General features: G+C 41.8%; 1 protein-coding gene across 5 annotated transcripts in view; it reads left to right on the top strand.

Moving 5' to 3' along the window:
* MRAP2 (melanocortin 2 receptor accessory protein 2) overlaps positions 1–16,903 on the top strand; it is a 34,571-nt gene extending 17,668 nt beyond the window's left edge. For 2 of the 5 annotated variants that reach the window (XM_006106054.3, XM_023746901.1), the window contains 2 exons: positions 3,351–3,450; positions 16,353–16,903. In XM_006106054.3, the coding sequence (XP_006106116.1) occupies positions 3,351–3,450; positions 16,353–16,719 (467 nt within the window). In that variant the 3' untranslated portion in view covers positions 16,720–16,903. Of the gene's footprint in view, positions 1–1,671; positions 1,780–3,350; positions 3,451–14,617; positions 14,737–16,352 lie in introns of those variants that run through there. The other 3 variants (XM_014448082.2, XM_023746903.1, XM_023746902.1) reach the window with 3 other exon arrangements.
* The last annotated feature ends 2,218 nt before the right edge of the window (positions 16,904–19,121 follow it).

The following is a 19,121-nucleotide window of genomic DNA, read 5'->3' as shown; positions in this document are numbered from 1 at the left end:
CCCCACAAAGTCCCAGAAAACACCCCCCTTTAAACACACTGATTGCTCATGGATGGTATTACATGAGGTCCTTGATGGTTCTGAGTGACAAGGAATTGAAAGATGGGGAAACATGAATCAATGTCAGTCTTAAGTTGAGATACTGCATTAAAGCTCTAACAATTCCAGCTCTCCCAATCTGTATAAACATTTGGACCTTCAAATGCTGTATAAATGCGACAGAAGTAGAATCTGGAACGATTAATTCTGAAGAACCTTGTTATGTAACACATGGTCATCGACATCTTTCAGTCCATTAGTTTTCTGGAACTGGAGCTAGGAGAGCATTCTCTGTGTATGTTCATGATAATGGGCAAGAATAGCCTGTGATCATTCCTAACTCTGTGTTATTTGACTCATGTGTCATGTTATTGGACTGATTAATGATCCAGCACAGAGCAAGGAAATATAATTATGTGAGAGGTTACTGTCCAATTCCAGTCATAACTGAAAGCTGACTGTCCTGTGTGAAGCATCTGTGTTTTCTTAAGTAGAGTTGACATAACAAGCGGGAACGGCTGCCCACTCCCAGGTCCTCTCCTGATTACCCCATAAATAGTCCAGAGACGTGTGCTTGTTTCAGAATGAATATATGCAACACCACCAACATTTTAGGTTTGTAACTGGCTCAGATTAATGGGACACATTAGGAAATATAAGACAGATTAGAACTGGGGATATAGATGTGGCGAAGGAAAAGCATTTGCTCGTTTAGTATTTCCTCGCCACTCCCATGCTGACCTTGGCATTCATCATCCCTCACACTGATTTGCTGATCCTTGCAAGGAGGTCAACTTGAGGGGAAGTTATTTTATTAGGATGCACACCATTTAGAACTCCACTGGCCATGTGCTCTACCCTTTACTGTAATGCTCTCTTAGAAGCTCCGTCTCTAGACAGGACAGGAGCTGCTGCTCAAAGCTTCTGGAAGGCTTCTCTTGGCTTCCTGAACCATGGCACTCGTCAGAACCTCACTCTGTTTGAACCTCTATGTGACTTCCTCCCAAGAAAGGGTGTTTCCATGGAGACCAGGAGCTGTGTGTCCCCCAGTTTACCACAGTGCCATGCCCATGAAACTTCGCATATAAATATAATTTCAGGAGAGCTTGTATATTCCTAGGGTGCAGTGGGATTCTCCATTCATCCCTGAAAGGGGCTTAGGGTGAGAATATATCTTGGGGTTGGACCACACAGCAGAGGATGCAGTTAAGAAATAAAGGAAATAATTTAAGGAAGTAGAATTTTGTTTGAAGGGGAATATAAATAAGCAAAACTGCATAAATGAGCAAGGAAAAAGGAAACATATTGTGGTGAGAAACATAGGTGCCACATTATCAAGAAAACATTTGGAAATGCTGTTGAATCACAGAGATTCTGAAATTCTAACCACAGAACCTCCCGGCTCTGCCCCCCTAAGACTCCTCCTATGCTGGGACCCTCCCATGCCCACATTATTGCTGCTTTTTGATCAGGGCTCTGGGGCCCTAGAAGGGCAGAGGGAAGGGTCTGGGCTGGGTGAACGCACCCTCTCCCCCCTCTGCCCACCTTGGGTTTGGGAAGCAGAGGACCGATGGGGATGCAGCTCCCATTGCAGGAAAGCCGCCCTCCTGAGAACCCCTTCCTCATACACAGAATTTAAAAGTGAAGCCATGAGACTAGATTCACCTCTCAGCTGAATGTGATGCTGGTGTGTGTCGTCGTAGAATTTGCTCTGGTTCTGCAGGCAGCTGATGAAGTACGGTGAGCTGTCATTTATTTGTACAATGGTGTTGCACAGTCTGTGCCCCCATCATTGAGTTGTTATTGTTACCTGTCAGTTGCACTTGCTTACGTGTGTTTTTTTGGGACTTGTCCTTGTGTCTTTTTTAGGCCTCATTTCCATTATAAGGCAAAGTGTACAATTTCTATTTCCTTGGCCCACTTAATCCCAGGAAAGATACATGGGTTTTGCATCCAGAATGCTGACTCTTCAGCACATTGTTGAATAATAGCTGTTAACCTTTAGGCAGTAGTATATGTAGAATGAAAGTATAATTATACAAGGTAACCTGCTTTCTTTACTTTAGAAAAAATGAATTAGAATTAATTAGAACAATGCTTTGCATTTATACATTTAGTGTCTAAGCCATTCGTGTTTTTTTTTTAATTGCTAAGCATTCTCACTGCATGCCCACATAGGTTGACTTCTTAGAATAAATCAGAAAATGTAAAATAATTCAGCTCAGTTGTCTCTTCCAGATTTGAGACCCTAGTGTATTTGTGCCAGGGTCTGTAGACAGTCCAGTCTCATCCCTGTCCTAGGGACATACACATGACTATCTCCCAAGACAGGGTCAAGGAAGGGCCCATGTAGCAAAGCACAGACAAAAATGCCGCGGGGTTCAAGGACAGGAGAGAGCTCATCAGCTGGGGAAATTCGCCCAGGCTTGGTGAAGGAGATGGTGTAGGCATGGCTTTAAGGGTGGATGGACTTGCATCAGCTCTAGGTTGGGGACAGTTGTTCTAGCCAGGTAAAGGTAAGAGCCTCTGAAAAGTCATGGGGCTTAGGAAGTTGTGGCTAAGATTAAGGTAAATACAGGGACACAATGTTCCTGGTCTGATGTGAAACATGGGTTTTAAGGTAGGGGTAAGCTGGGAGAAAATAATTTAACAATAATAGCTGGCAAATGTAGATTACCTTTTTCTCAGATGCCAGGCATTGTTTAAAGTGCTTTATGTATGGAAACTTTTTTAACCTGGAGAAGGTTGGGTCTATCTTTTTGTCATAAGAGAGCAATATTATCAGAGCTGGGTTAAAGCCAGTTCACACTGAGCTGCACAAGGAAAGATAGAAGAGAACACAGGAGGCCATTTGATTATTCTCAGCAAGAGACAATGAGGACCTCAACTATTCCAGCATGAACAGCAGTGAAAAAATAAATGGGTTGGTTTGAATCAGAATTCATTTAAAACAGTATATTGTAGTTTATTCTAAAAATGGCATTTTCTAACTCAAGATACTTCAATGGAATCTTGGGGTCCTGGGTGGCCTATGTATGTCCTCAGTTCCTTTACTGGGAAATGGAACCCAGCGGTCAATAAGGCAAAAGTCTCTCCGTGTCACCTGAGATGAGAACATGGAGGTGACCCAGACTCTTCTCTCTCTCTCATCCCTGCATCTTACTTGTCCCCAGTTGATGGATGGGTCAGGGCTGTCCTATAGATTGTTGATGTACCAACAATCATTTCATGTACCAAAAAGTTCAGATTTCTTGAATGCTCCAGTTTTCAGCTCCTGCGAAATGCTAATCCCAGTATTCACTGTCTTACAGATTCCATTGTGATTGGATTTTGGGTTGGTCTCGCAGTCTTCGTGATTTTCATGTTTTTTGTGCTGACTTTGCTGGCCAAGACAGGAGCCCCACACCAAGAGTAAGTTTGGGCTGTTCCTAAATATCTATAAAGCTCCACAGGGAACTGAAGAAACAGAAATAGTATCCAGGGCTGGGGTTGCTTCCAGGGGTGTGGAGAGAAGGGCTTGGTGATGGATAACGGCCTGTATCTAGGCACCGGTGGGTGGGATCTGCCTTTCTCCAGGCCTCTGGCCTCTGGGGCTTGTTTTCAAGTGGATCCTTGTGAACCTGGGTTTCTTGGTTCTTTCTTATAGTTTAATGCTGATGCAGGCCTGATTTTTATGTTGAAGTGCTTATTAATTAGGATGTGTTCTCTGCTTAGTCCCAAGAGAATTTAGATGACTCGCCAGATTAAAAACACGGAACAAGGACAACAACTACTAAGTAGGATGAAAACTAGTTTTTAAAAACATGTCAAGAAGTAGAGAAATAATTTTTACTGAATATTCTATTGAATTTATCATTGCCAACAAACACTGAGTTTAATGCTGAGTTTCCTTGGATCTAGGATTAAAAAAGGAAACACTAAAGATTATGTGTTATTCATAGCAGGACAAAGAATATTTGTGTTGGGCTTTGGATTTAAATTATTACGTGGTTGCTTAAAGAATACTGAGCAACATTAGAAGGTATTTGTTCAATTATGGTTTTCAAAAACTCAGAAATGTTTTGGAGAATTTTTCCCCCAACTTTTTTAAAAAAGGGAAATAAAACCTATGTTGAATACTGTTTTAGTTGGCTCCAGCAGACACAGTAGCATACTAAAATTAGGTAATTAGAAGAGCTTTTAATGAAGGGGCTATTCATAAGTTGTGGCCAGGGAGAAGGACAACCCCACAGGACAGTGCAGCATTGTAAGTTGATGGTCTAGTTTCATTTTTTTGCATGTATCTGTTCAATTTTCCCAGTACCATTTATTAAAGAGACTGTCTTTATTCTATTGTATGCTCTTGCCTCTTTTGTCAAATAGTATTTGACTATAATGTTGTGGGTTGATTTCTGGTCTATATACCTATTCTTATGCCAGTACCAGGCTTTTTTTTATTATAATGACTTTGTAGTATAGTTTGATATCCAGTATTATGATCCCTCCAACTTTTTTCTTGTTTCTCAAGATTGCTGAGGCTATTTGTGGTCTTTTTTGGTTCCATATAAATTTTTGGAATATTTGTTCTAGATCTGTGAAATATGCCATTGGTATTTTAATAGGGATTGCATTGGATCTATAGATTGCTTTGGGTAGTATGGACATTTTAATGATATTAATTCTTCCAACTCATGAACATGGTGTATCCTTCCACTTGCTTGTATCTTCCTCTACCTCTTTTTTCAATGTCCTGTAGTTTTCCAAGTATAGGTCTTTTATCTCCTTGGTTAAGTTTATTCCTAGGTATCTTATTTTTTTGTTGCAATGGTAAATGGGATTGTGTGTGTGTGTGTTTTTAAGTTTCTCTTTCTTAGAGTTCATTATTGGTGTATAATTACCATATTCTTATTACCATTTCACTGTACAGTCTCCAGTATCTGTTGTTCAGTCTTCAGCCTACACTTGAACTATAACAAATGTCTGGGTAAAGGGAGCAGCTCTGTCCATACTCAGCTCTGTCCAGACATCAGGATCTGGAAAAAAATTAAATGCATTTTACATGAAAGGATAATACCATTTTATTGAAGCATAGGGAGCTATATGGTTGAGAATCTCATTAATAGACACTTAAAAAGACAAAAACTTCCCCCTTTCTCTGTCCATGTCCTTATGGACATCTGCACATACCTTTTCTTCTATTATATTGGTCCATGAATTTGGAAACATGATGTGGATTGCAACAGTAATAAGAGAAGTCAAGTACAAACTCAGATTAGGGCACATCTCATAGAGTGGTCAGGGAATAATAACACCTCAGTGGGACAGATGGATTCTTATGATGTAGTTACTGAGATGGATTTTTCTGATGTGGGATGCAGGTGATTGTACAGATGGGAACCCTACCTCAAAGTATAGCATCACTTCCTGTGATGGTTAATTTTATGGGTCAACTTGGCCAGGCCATGGTACTCAGATATTTGGGCAAACATTATCCCAGATGTTTCTGTGAAGATCTTGTGTCTATGTGTGTGTGTGTGTGTGTTTAAATGAGATGAACATTTAAGTCAATATTCTTTGAGTAAAGCAGAACATCCCTATTATATGGGTGGTTTTCATCTAATCAGTAGAAGGCCTTCCTAGAAACAGACTAACCTGCCTCAAGCTAAAAGGAATGCTGCAGACTGCCTCACACTCGAACTGCAACTCTGCCCTGGGCCTGCAGCCTGCCAGTCTACCTGCAGATTTTGGACTTGCCAGTCTCCACAATCACATGGACCAATTCCTTAAAATAAATCTGTATCCCTCTCTCTCTATAGGATAGAAAGATGATTGATAGATAGATGATAGATAGGTAGATAGATAGATAGATAGATAGATAGATAGATAGGAAGGAAGGAAGGAAAAAATGAAAGAAAGAAAGAAAGAAAGAAAGAAAGAAAGAAAGAAAGAAAAAGAAAGAAAGAAAGAAAGGAAAAGAAAGAAAGAAAGAAAGAAAGAAAGAAAGAAAGAAAGAAAGAAAGAAAGAAAGAAAGAAAGAAAGAGAAAGAAAGAAAGAAGAAAGAAAGAGAAGGAAGGAAGGATGGAAGGAAAGAAGGAAGAGGAGAGAAAGAAAAACAGGTGATACACAACACACACACACACACACACACACACACACACACACACACGGATCCTGTTGACTGTTTCTCTGGAGAATCTGACTAGTACATTTCCTTAACGTGTCATGTTGACCCTGGGTAGCTGAGACTTGCATTTCCAGTCTTCTAATTGGCAGTTCAGTTCAACTGCAAATGGTTTCTCATTTGATGGCGTTTCTGAATAATCTCAATCAAAGAACAGGGGTCACTGTAACTCCACATGCTTTCAGTGAGGTTAAGGAGAAAGTCTTACCTTTTTGTTTTACTTTTAATAAAATAATAGATTAGCCCTCTGAGACACACTTTAAGTACTTTTTTGAGTCTAGGCTAGGGCAATGTAAGACATGGCATTTTGTTGCAGTATATCAATAGAAAACTGAAAGAAACACATGCAAAAAATCCCTAAATGGATCAGTTAAAAAGGCTTTTTGATCTTAATAAACTTGACATTTATTTGGCAGAAATTTTCTCTAAAATGGCCATTATTTTTTCCATTCAGCCAACTTTAATATAAAATAAACCATTTTAATTTTTCCTGTGATAATCAGGCATGGAGGAAAGAATGATGAAATCATTGAGAATACTAATAAAAACCTTTTAAAAACATGTTTATTATATGCCAGGGTCTCACATATAATAAACCTGACCACTCTATGAGATGTGCCCTAATCTCGTGATTTTCATGTTCTCACTAAATCCCCACAGGAAGATGAAATAAACCCTGTAAGTGTTCCCACTTTACAGATAAGAAAAATGAGGCAGAATCGTTTGTCTGAGTTCTCACAGGTAAAACAAACAGAAAAATGCTGTGAACCAGGCAAAGCCTCTTAGACTCTGAAGCTCCTGTTATTAATCACTACGTTGAATCAAAGATATTAGTAAGCAGTCAGATTTGTTTTCTTTTATCACATAGCTAATCAAGTGTGTGCTCTAGGATCAAATATTTCCAGATTGACTTGCTGAGATTTTGGCTAGATTCTTAAGCCTCTCTATGCTTGACATTCCTCATTTGTAAAAATACAGTCACCCCTGCCTCCTAGGATTATAGTAAAGATTAAGCAAGCTAATGCCTATGGCGCCGCGGGCATATGCTGTACTCACAATGATCAGTGAAGATTAGGCCACCCCTTCAGTGCTGGTGGAAGTCCTGGTGGCAGCTCAAGGGTCCAGGTGAGGAGTAGGAGGGAGAAGAATAACCCACCTCACATGGGACAACCAGACCAGAAACATTCACATAGCATCTACACTTGTCAGAATGGTGCCTCATTCTCCCCCAGCGTCAGCTTGGGTGTGTCTCTCGGTGAAACAGTAAGATGAATAGAGAGAATCTACGTAGAGAGTCTTGGTGATGGATAGAAAGGACGGATATGTCTGAGTTCTGGTTGCTTTAAACACCAGACTCTCTGGTTGGTTTGTCCTAAGGACAGTTACTTTTTCAAGTAAGATATGATTCCAATGTTCTGGTTAAGATACCTGACCAAGTCTGCAAGCTCCAAACAGATCAGTGGTGAACCTACTACTTAATTCTTTTTTCCCATGGAGGCATCTCAGGGGTGGGTGGGTGGGTTTGAATGGCTCACTAGGGTCTTATTGCTGAGAATGGGAAGGGTATGTGTATCCCTTCGACAGTGGAGAGACACAAGGATGGCAGAGACCACCACCTCTGCCCCCACTCCCTGTGCCCATGCCCACAACAAACATTACTAATCAATTGTGTTATCCTCCATGCGTGGCCAAGACTTTGCCTCAGAATCATTTTCAAAACACCACTCCAGATAGCCACCGGGAATCAACCACAGTTCACCTGAGAGAGAACAGATATTTGTCATCTCTTTGGATGGCAAGAGTTGAAATCTCTTCAACTGCACAGAACTAAGGACATAATAAAACAGGCTAGTTTTCCCCCTAAAGTTTTCAACTCGGGATCATATTAGGATAAGAACTTCCATTGGAATCACTGACTACTCAGTGGCTTCTGTTAAGGGAGGGAGTATGCAAGAGTTAGACTGTAAGACAGTAAAAATAATTCTCCACAGCTCAGGACAACACAACATAGGTGTACTTCTTGCACAATCTACATGTCTACTGAGGGCTGGCAAGGGGTGGACAGAAGCTTCTCCACTTGTAGCTGCACTATCTCCCGCACTCGGTTCACTAGTCACAGTGACAGGGAAGAGGAAGCCTGGAGAGCTCACCTGTGCCCTTCCATTCTTCATCCTGGAGGAACACATCTCCTCCTCTCATAGCTCAGTGGACAGAGCTAGCCACACACCCCTGGCTGCCCAGCCTGGGAAGGGTAATCTGCCCAGGAGAAGAGAACCAGGTATCGGTACACCCTAGTGGAGTACACTGAAGAGGGAGAAAGACTGTTAGAAAGCTGGCATCACCTTTCTTAAAAGCTTTTAGGGCCAAGAAGCAGCTTTAATGGGGCTTATTTCCCCCATGGAATATTCGCGGTTGTCTGGGGGGGGGACCCTCTTACCTGGATCCTTTATGGAGAAGGAAGGTAAAAGAACCATTTCCCCCTGCTTTCTCAACTAAGGAGCCATTCGCTGTCTATGGTGTCTTGTTAAAGCATTATGGCTCTATTATCATAATGCGCCAGAGAGAAAGAGCAGCAGGAAAGGCTTGGATCACAGCTTTATGTTGGCTATTTTAGACTTCTTTAAAAATTATCAAACCACAGACATCGTACACCTCACATACCACCCTTTGGAGCCTTTGCTAAGTGGACTTTGTCCAGGTGGCCTCCTTCAAAAGCAAGAGTTGCTTTAGTTTGAAGATCTTTTCATGATGGGTGCATTATTCGTTTAAAAAATTTATTGAGCATCTACTATGACCTAGGCAGAAACACAGAATTCATAATTCTTTATTTAGGGGTGAGAGCAGGGTTTCTCAGGACCTTGTAAAAATGGAAATTACATTTTACCTTGGGTTGCAATGACCTGAATATGGCACTGACTAAAGGATGCATATAATGCAACTAAAAGCTAACATCAGGAAAATGTCCCTGCTCAAGGTCTTTGAGAATGGCCAAGGCCCCAGGGGCTGGCTGGCAAAGTGCGGGTGTAGTGAGTGGGGCCCACGGAAGAGGTCTACCCATAGCAACGGGTAGAAAATCTGACTATTAAAAAGAAGGAGAAAATCTGACTATTTTATGTATTTGATTCAATTTATAAATTTATACACCTTCGTTCAGGAGTTTCTTTTAATTCCCCATCAATTAAGAGGCAAGTGCACAGCGATGGACTCGTTCAGGACTGTACTGAGGGTTGTACTAAGGTAGTGGAACTTTCCAGAGAAACTGACATCTTCCTGAAAGGCAGTACTACCCACTAATGCAACCAGAGGTACTTCCACACACACAGAGGGTTTGGTTGGCACCTCTGGGCTTTCTACCTGAAATAAAGCTCTCAGTTCAGGCTATGGTTTCAGAAATGTTAGTGGTTATTATGATTTTCTCAGGTTGTTAAGTATAACAGCTTTCACTCTTTATTTTTAAAAATCCTCACCTGAGGTTCCATTGATTTTTAGAGTGGAAGGGAGAGGGAGAGACAGAGAGAGAGAAACATCGATATTAGAGAGACACATCAGTTGGTTGCCTCCCACACATGCCCAGTGCCAGGGATCGAGGCTACAGCGGAGGTGCGTGCCCTTGATAGGAATTGATCCTGAGACACTCCAGTCCGCAGGCTTATGCTCTATCCACAGGGCCAAACTGGCTAGGGCAGAAACTTTAATTCTTCATGCATCTTTGTAACTTACTCATCTTTCAAAGTCCACTGGAAGTGACTGCTGGAAACACCAGATGCTGCAGCTGTTCTGCCTGCCAGTTTTCACAAATGAGACCAACCTGAGCACAGCAGTTGGCATGTGAATACTCTTAGCACAGCAGTAGCCGCTTCATTTGTAAAATCTTGCCATAAGTCTGGAAAATTCCTAGGGGAATAATCCAGAGCATTATGGGTATTTTTCTTCGGCAAACGGAGGAGTCTTTCCTCCTGGTCTGACTTGTCTTTTGGTGACAGAGGAAGGAGCAAGTCTCTAAACGCTGGAGGTGGCTGTGCCTCTCAGATATCAGGGCTTTGGAACACCCTGCAGATACAGCCACTCAGTACACTGACTCAGGGTCTAGTGGCTGCAAGGCCCTTTGAGAGATGCGAAGATGCACAAAATATAGCATAGCAATATATAGGAGATGTAGACTACACAAGTAGCTCTGACAGGAGGTGGGAAAGGATGCATCCTGGAAGAGATGGTCAGTGAAATTCAGCAAGAGCACAGAGGAGGGAGATTAGAGATTCTCCATGAGGCAGTGACTTTTGAGTTGCACAGTGAAGATGGGATTTGATTTGAAAGACAGAGCAGGGTAGAAGGAACAGCACAAGCAGAGACACAGAGAGGGACAGTCTGAGCGCATCGAGGATCTCCTGTAACTATGGCTCTGAAGCCCACACTCAGGGTATCTTCTTTTAAAGATCACATATTCTTGCCCTCGCTGGTTTGGCTCAGTGGATAGAGTGTCGGCCTGCGGACCAAAGGGTCCCGGGTTCGATTCCGGTCGGCGGCACATGCCTGGGTTGCGGGCTTGGTCCAACGTGCAGAAGGCAGCCAATCGATGGTTCCCTGTCATCATTGATGTTTCTGTCTCTCTCTTCCTCTCCCTTCCTCTCTGAAATCAATGAATACATATATATATATTAAAAAAATAACATGTTTTTTATTTTAGGCCTTAGTGGAATTCTGACCCTGTAGGAACTATACAAGAGGCTTCCTTCAAAAGCAAGAGTTGCTTTAGTTTTAAGATCTTTTCATGATGGATGCATTATTTGTTTAAAAAATTATTGAGCATCTACTATGACCTAGGCAGAAACACAGAATTCATCATCTTAATGAGGGTGCCAGACAAGTGAAAAAAAGGGGGGGGGTTAATACAGAATGAGAAGACAAATGGAGAGAAGCACCCAGACCTCCAGGTGAACAACCTAATTCAGATTTGAGGAGTCAGGAAAGGTTTCTTGCAGGAGGTGGCACCATACATGATTCATGTTTACCAAGAGGAGTAAGGCAGATCCTAGTAAGGCAGATTTGCTTGTTTCAGAATTGCCTTGCAAATAACAATGATAAAATCTGGACAAAATATAAAGAATGACTGTTGGAAGGCACTGAAGAATAAATATTAGTAGACAAAAACAGAAGGGCTTCTGGCCCTTGGGAGGAGGAAGCTCTATTAGTTTATGTCTATGGGTATATGGTTAGAAGGCTTTCCACCTGAAGTCTGCCAATCTCCTTTAGTTCCCTTTGCAGTGCTTTGAAATGTCCAGTTTACAGGACTTGTACATTCTTTGTTAAATTTATTCCTAAGTATTGTATTTTTGATGCTATTATGAATGGAATTATTCTTCCATTGTATTATTGTTTGTTACTAGTATATAGACATACTACAATGAATTTTCTATGAGATTAATTGAAAGGAAAATCTTTTTGACGACAGTGTTGGAACAATGAAATAAACATAAGGAAAAGAATGAACCTTGACCCCTTTCTCAACATAGATCATATACCCAAAGTAAAAGCTCCTAGAACAGCTCTGTTCAGGGGAACTTTCTGTGAGAATGGAAATGTTCTCTGTGCTGTCCAGTTAGGTAGCCACTCATCACATGTGGCTATTGAGCAGTTGACATGTGAGTAAGCTGACTGAGAAATCAAGTTTTAAATTTTTCTTAATTCAAATTTAAATAGTCACCTATGGCTAGTGGCTTCTAGAACTAGCATGGTTCTAGAAGAAGGCATAAGAGAATATCTTTGTGATTTGAGGTTTGGCAATTATTTTATAGAGAGGATATAAAAAAGCAATAAACATAAGAAAAAAGTTAATAAATTGAACTTAACTGAAATTTAAAGCTTCTGCTCACTAAAAGACATCTTTAAGAAAATGAAAATACAAGTCACAGATCAAGAGAAAATGTTTGCAACACATATATCTACCAAAAAACCTGTATTCAGAATATATTACAAAACTCAGAGTGTTTATGATACATATATCTGACAAAGGCCCTGTATTCAGAATATATTACCAGCCTTCTACAAATAAAAGCAAAAACAAAAAACAATACAACTTTTAAAATGGGCAAAGGACTCACACAGACACTTCACAAAAGAAGTTAAACTAATAGTCAATAAGGACAGGAAGAGATGCTCAATATTACTAGATATCAGAGAAATGCACATTAAAACCACAGTGAGATGCCATTTCACTCCCATGAGAATGGCTAACATTAAAAAGACTGACAACATCAAATGCTGACAAGGATGTGGAACAGCTCTAATTCTCATACACTGTGGTGAGGGTGGAGAATGGCATGACCACTTTGGAAAACTTTGTGGTTTCTCATGAAGTTAAACACAGACCTACCGTATGACCTAGTAATTCTACTCTTAGGCATGTACTCAAGAGCAATAAAAACATAGGTGTACAAAGAGACTTTTCAAGAATGTTCATTGTAGTTTTACTCAAAAACTAGAAACAACCCAAATAACCTTTAAAAAGATAATGAATAAATGAATTGTAGTGTATTTATACAGTGGAATTATACTGAGCAAAAAAAAAAGACAGATGGTTGTTACATTGATCAACGTGGATGAATCTCAAAGAACATGCTGAGCAAAGGAATGCAGACACAAAAGGCTGAATATTGTGTGATTCCATTTCAAGAAAAGGCTAAACTAATCAGTGGTAAGAAAATTTCAAGACAGATTGCCTATAGGAAGTGGAATGAACTGGAAGTTCAAGAACAGGCAAAGCTAACCAATGGAAATGGAGATCAGAGCAGTGCTACCCAAAGGGGGTGGAAAATGAGTGAAAGAATACTTCCTAGGGAAAAGGACATATTCTATATCTTGATTGAAGATGGTGATTACATGGATGTATAAATTAATAAAAATACATTGAATTTTATACTTAAGATCTATGGATTTCTGTATGTAAATTTTACCCAGTGGTAGGATGGAATAGAAACTACATTGAAGCAAGATGTGTCCATGGTCATAGGTTTTCACATATAATTCCTTTAGTTTATCAGTCAATGAAAGAAAAGAACAGAAAGACAACCTACTGAATATTTAATGTTTACCAGAGTCTGAGAGTACAAAGACGAACTTTTCCCTTGTTCTCAGAGGAGAATCAGATAAGTCGCACTGTTCTCACACCAAGAGAACTTCAGGGAAAAGCTTAGGGGGAGAGATGGGGGAGGGAAGGCATCTCAGAGGCCTGGGCTCTGCTGTGGGGAGGGACGAAACTCTTGCTGCCTTTGTTCTTCAGTAAGGGTGCGTAATGGACCCCGTGTAGCCTGTGTAATGCTGCACACAGCTGGGTTTCTGGGTCTGCTTTCCCACTCAGCTGATGCCCAGGGCAGGTGGAATCTATTCTTCATAGCTTCTTAGTCCTCCAATTAGAGAAGAGTGTGGGCCCCAGCAATCTTAATCATGCCTTTTCAAACATGTTAAGCCCTTCTTTTTGCCAGGTAGTATTTTAGCGTATTAGGTCACATGTTGCTGGCATACTCATCGTTATTCTCAAACATCTTTTAAAACTGAGTGAAGACAATCAGAGGAGGAAAATCACCTACGGAAAGATGTGGTGTGCCAGCACAGCCAAGGGTGGGGCGAGCCTGAGGGGGGGCAGCAAAGGATGTAGAAAAGACAGACAGAATAAGCTGGGTCTAGGTCAGTGATGGCGAACCTATGACACGTGTGTCAGAGGTGACACGCGAACTCATTTTTTTGGTTGATTTTTCTTTGTTAAATGGCATTTAAATATATAAAATAAATATCAAAAATATAAATCTTTGTCTTTCTATGGTTGCAAATATTAAAAAATTTCTATATGTGACACGGCACCAGAGTTAAGTTAGGGTTTTTCAAAATGTTGACACTCCCAGCTCAAAAGGTTTGCCATCACTGGTCTAAGTGGATCTTCCTGAGCCTGGCTGAGGCCACAGACAGAGATCCAGAGGCAAGCTGAGCCTTTATTTTATAGCCAGAGGTAAACAAGGTAGTGGTCACCATAGTTACAGTGTTCTTGTGAGTTTCACTTGTTTTGGCAGCACTTGCTGCACCTCCCACAGCCCATTAGCTACCCAGATAAGATCTAGGGAGCATCATAAGGTCAAGCCTAATTATGCTAAGAGGGCTGTGGCCTCTAAGCTGGTACTTGTTTGTGGCTTTGCCAACAGGTCAGTCCAAGGCTTAACCCTATAGCCAATCCCTACAAAAGACAAGACCACTTAAATTTGCATTAGAGCAGCGGTCATTCAGCATCTCTCCAAAGACATTTTTTTTTTAATTCTGAATACAGGACCTACTGAATGTTTAATGATTTACTCTTGTGTAAATCAATGGTCTTCAGATCACATTTGCTTGGCAGACAATGAAATTTGTTAACCAGGCTTTTTTTCTACAAGGAAAAGCTCGGGCTTCTGAGAGAAATTCCGTGTTTGATGTAACCCATACAATCTGATAGAAAAGTCCCTCAACTGGCTGGATTACAAAGCTTCTAGGATTACCCATCTCTGAAATCCAGGTGATTCTTGCTAATTTGGAGGTTTGTGTATATGATCATATTTTCCAGACCTGTCCATTGAATCTTTGTCCCCCAACCCCAACCCGGGGAATTTGGCCGTCAGCACTTTACCCTGAGTGATGGGATGGGAAGGAAGAGAGTTAACTGAAATGGAGAAAGTTACACACTCCTTGAACACAGCCTACTTTTTGTTAGTTTCTGGATTTGAAAACACCATCAGACATGATTCTTGCCCTTAAGGAGCTGATTGTGTGTAAGCAACCTTTGTATACATCTGGGAAGAAGGGATTAAAGATCATGGAATATTAGGGTATTCAACTTACCCATAAAAGTCTTTTAGTTTATCAGTCAAGGAAAGAAAGGAGGAATAAAAGGACAACCTATTGAATATTTAATGTCCTTGTAGGACTAATTGAGAGCTATTTTATTCATTCATTCATTGACTTATTGCCATTAAATCGCTCATTTGTTTCACACTAAATGAAATAATAGATTAGAAACCTGGGTTTTATTCCTGTTTCTATCACTAACTGGCTTTGTGACTCCAGTGGGTAGACTGTTCCCTGCCTTAACTTCTGTGTTTGGTATAGTAATTCTTGCTCCAAGTGACTTGCTGGTCAGTATATATATTTCAGAGAGGAAGGGAGAGGGAGAGAGAGATAGAAACATCAATGATGAGAGAGAATCATCCATCAGTGCCTCCTGCACACTCCCTACTGGGGATCGAGCCCACAACCCAGGCATGTGACCTGATGGGGAGTCAAACTGTGACCTCCTGCCTGGTTCATAGGTCATGGGTCAATGCTCAACCACTGAGCCATGCTGGCCAGGCTGTGCTGGTCAGTTTTGAGAGTCAAATGAGATAAATGGATACAAACAGTGTTGACAAATAAGAAACTCACCTCTGGCCCTAACTGGTTTGACTCAGTGGATAGAGTGTCAGCCTGTAGACTGAAGGGTCCCAGGTTCAATTCTGGTCAAGGGCATGTACCTTGGTTGCCGGCACATCCCCAGTAGGGGGGTGTGTAGGAGGCAGCTGATCGATGTTTCTCTCTCATTGATGTTTCTAACTCTCTATCCCTCTCCCTTCCTCTCTGTAAAAAATCAATAAAATATATTTTTTTAAAAAGAAACTCACCTCTGTGAGATAATATTGTCTTTGTTCAGGCAGCCTAATATAGGCCAGTGGTTCTAGACCTGACCATAAGCAGTGATCCTGGAGGATTCTATGAAAATACAGATTAGCGGGCCCTGCCTCTGGAGATTCTGGGGGGCTGCAACTCAGGACTCTGCATTTAAGAAGCACTTGAAGTAATCCTGATGCAGGAGATCTGAGAGTCCCACTGCAAATCCGATGATTCTGCCACAAGATGTCTCTTTCCAGGAAGGTCCGGGGGCCCTCATGTTGGAGCCTTTGCCTTGGGTTTACTTATGCATGTTCAGAAGTGACGTCTCTCAGTTCTGATGTTTATCTGCACGCTCTATACAGGGACTTGCACTCCGTGTGTGCTCAGTGGAAATCCACCGGCCTGGCCTGCCCTACATGCCCCAAACCACGATTCAGCAGGAGAATGAGGCAGAGTGTAAGCAGTCCTTTCTTTCCCTTTTCTCTATAGCAACGCAGAGCCTTCGGAGAAGAGATTCAGAATGAACGGCTTTGTGTCAGACTTCGGAAGACCGCTGGAGCCAGATAAGGGCAACGAGGAGTCCCGGTCTCTCTTTCACTGCTACATCAATGAGGTGGAGCGCCTGGAGAAAGCCAAAGCTGGCCAGCAGACCACAGCCCTCGATAGTTACGTGCAGCTGCAGGAAGTCACCAGAAGCAGCGGGCGGCCAGAGGAGGAGCTGAATAGGCTCATGAAATTTGACATCCCCAACTTTGTGAACACGGACCAGAACTCCTCCTTTGGGGACGATGGTCTTCTGATTTCAGAACCACCTGCTGTTCTGGAAAATAAGCCAGTTTTCCAGACCTCACACTGACCTGGATTGAGAAACATGCTCTGTAATTTTCTTCCTGAAGATGTTGGGGTGTGTTTGTATAGCCAGAAATCTTCATTTACCAAAGTGGTGTGTGTCTGAGAGAGAGAGAGAGAGAGAGAGAGAGTGAGAGAGAGAGAGAGAGAGAGAGAGAGAAGAGAGCCCCCTCAGAAGGGAGCTGATTAAGCTGAGTGGGAATAAAGTAACTGTCTCACCTTCCTTATTGTTGAGAAATTTGGCCACATACTGGGCATCAGCGTTCTTGAATGGGGGTTATCTTCTGTGTTCCTGCCACGGCCATTCTCTACCTTTAGCAAATTGCTTTCCCTCTGGGCTGCCGCATCCTTTTCCTGTAAGGTGAGGAGTCTGGAGTAGATGTTCCCCACTGGCTCTAATATTTTGTGAATTTCTGACCGTGCATGCAGACGAGGCTGGGGTATACATAAAGCCGCATAAACTAGGGCACTGGATCCTATTTCTTACTGTAGGACCCCCACCCCTGCAAATGTCTGTACCTGCACTCAACCCTTAACTGAGCTCAGCTTTTGTCCGGGCCCAAACGCCTACCAGGATGCTAGGACACTTGTCTCACACATCACGGTGGACAACATTTCTGCCAGCTGTGCCAAAACAGCTTTTCTGAGGACCTCTGGCCACCCATGCTCAAACCAGGGGACAGTCCTAGAATGAATTTCAGTCCATGTTACATCTCATAGAACTCCAGTCCCCAAGAAATGTAAGCGAGGTTATCAACTGAGTGAGGGAGGTGACCTGTGTGTGTCTCTGTGTTGATCTGTCTGTGTCTGGTCACACTGTTGTCCCCTTGGCCACTGAACAAGTAAAGTGCTATTTGCCATGCAGTCTGCTTGCCTGGCAGATGTGGAGGGGATGGTCATCTGGCTAGTATGTGGCTGTGAGTTAAGATGGTGAATGGGTTGTAAATACCCCACTAATAGGTTGGCCTGGTACAACACACTTAAACATGCCCCTGGTATCAGAAATAATTCGGCTTTACACTTCCAGGTTGCATGCATGGCCAACTGCTAATCTCAGTGATGTATTCATTATGGATTTGTTCACCACCTGTCTTGCTTAAGTTAAAAAATAAATATGTTTGATTGCACAGGAATTTTCTCTGGTTCTTTGTTTTCACACATCCAGTGTTTTTTATTTCCTTCGTATAACTGTTCCTTGTTTATAATGCCTCCTAACGTCTACTATCTCTAGGAGCCTAGTAGTCCAGGTCATGTCAGCTTTCATTTAGGAATTATTCCATCAAAATAAATCCCTTTCCCATAATGTCTTTTGAGGAAAATATTATTCTTTGAGAATCTAATGCTAAACAGAACAAGGAGTGAAATGTTTTTTGTAACTAAAGCTGCTATTACACATTCTTGCAAACAGAGACCTGCTGTTTTTGATGAATATTTTCAGGAAAGAGAGCAAGAGTAGCAAAGAATGCTGATTTTATTAACTTCTAATATAGATATTCTTCATAATTAACCAAATTAAACTATTTTTATTAAGAGTGAAAGCTCTTCAAATGGTATTTGATTTAGAAGTGGACTTATTAAAAGACTGAAGGATATTTAAAAGTTGGAAAAATACCCATGACTCCAGTCGTTTTTGTGAACTAAATGTCAAGGACTGGGACGGTCTAAGGTCTTACCCCCCGTGGCTAACCAGCCACCTGGCTGGGCTGCGTGGGTGCATGGAAGACACAAGACTCCTGAGTCGGAAACAACGAATTTCATTACAGCCCAGCAGGCAGCAGTGCTTCCTGTTCCTGTTGGTTCCTGAATTCATTTGCCATTGCTGTCTGCACAAAAGATAACACTGTGGGGCTTAAAGAAACACAGATTTCTTCTCTTAGAGTTCTGGGGTGCAGACTCCAAAAGCAGTCTTCGTGGGCGCAAGTCAAGGTGTGGCCAGGGCTGTGGTCCCCCTGAGGATCCAGTGAAGAATCCATCTCCTTGCCGTTTCCAGCTCCAGGAGGCTGCCCAACTCCTCGGCTCCTGGTCCCTCTCACTGCGACCTCTGCTTCTCCTTTATGCCTCTGTCTCTGACCATCAGGCCTCCCCCCTCTAAAGGCCCTGGGATTGGTTACAGTGGATTACCTGGGTAATCTCCCATCTCAGGATCCTTAGTCAGTGTAAGTCAGTGGGTTCAGATTCTGGGAGTAGTACATGGACGTGTTTGGGGGACATTAGCCACCAACAGTCTTCCATTTGGTCCCAAAGATTCATATCCATCCCACATGTAGAATACACTGATCTCATCCCAACATCTTCCAAAGTCTCAATTAATATAGCATCAACTCAGTGTCCTATATATACACTAAATCTTATCAACTCACAAGTCCCAAATCTCATGGATTTTAATCATCTAGGTCAGGTGCGGGTGAG

The sequence above is a fragment of the Myotis lucifugus genome, unplaced genomic scaffold (genome assembly GCF_000147115.1).
Source record: "Myotis lucifugus unplaced genomic scaffold, Myoluc2.0 scaffold_754, whole genome shotgun sequence".
Classification (NCBI taxonomy): Eukaryota; Metazoa; Chordata; class Mammalia; order Chiroptera; family Vespertilionidae; genus Myotis; species Myotis lucifugus.
This window is presented reverse-complemented; position numbering and strand designations above follow the sequence as displayed.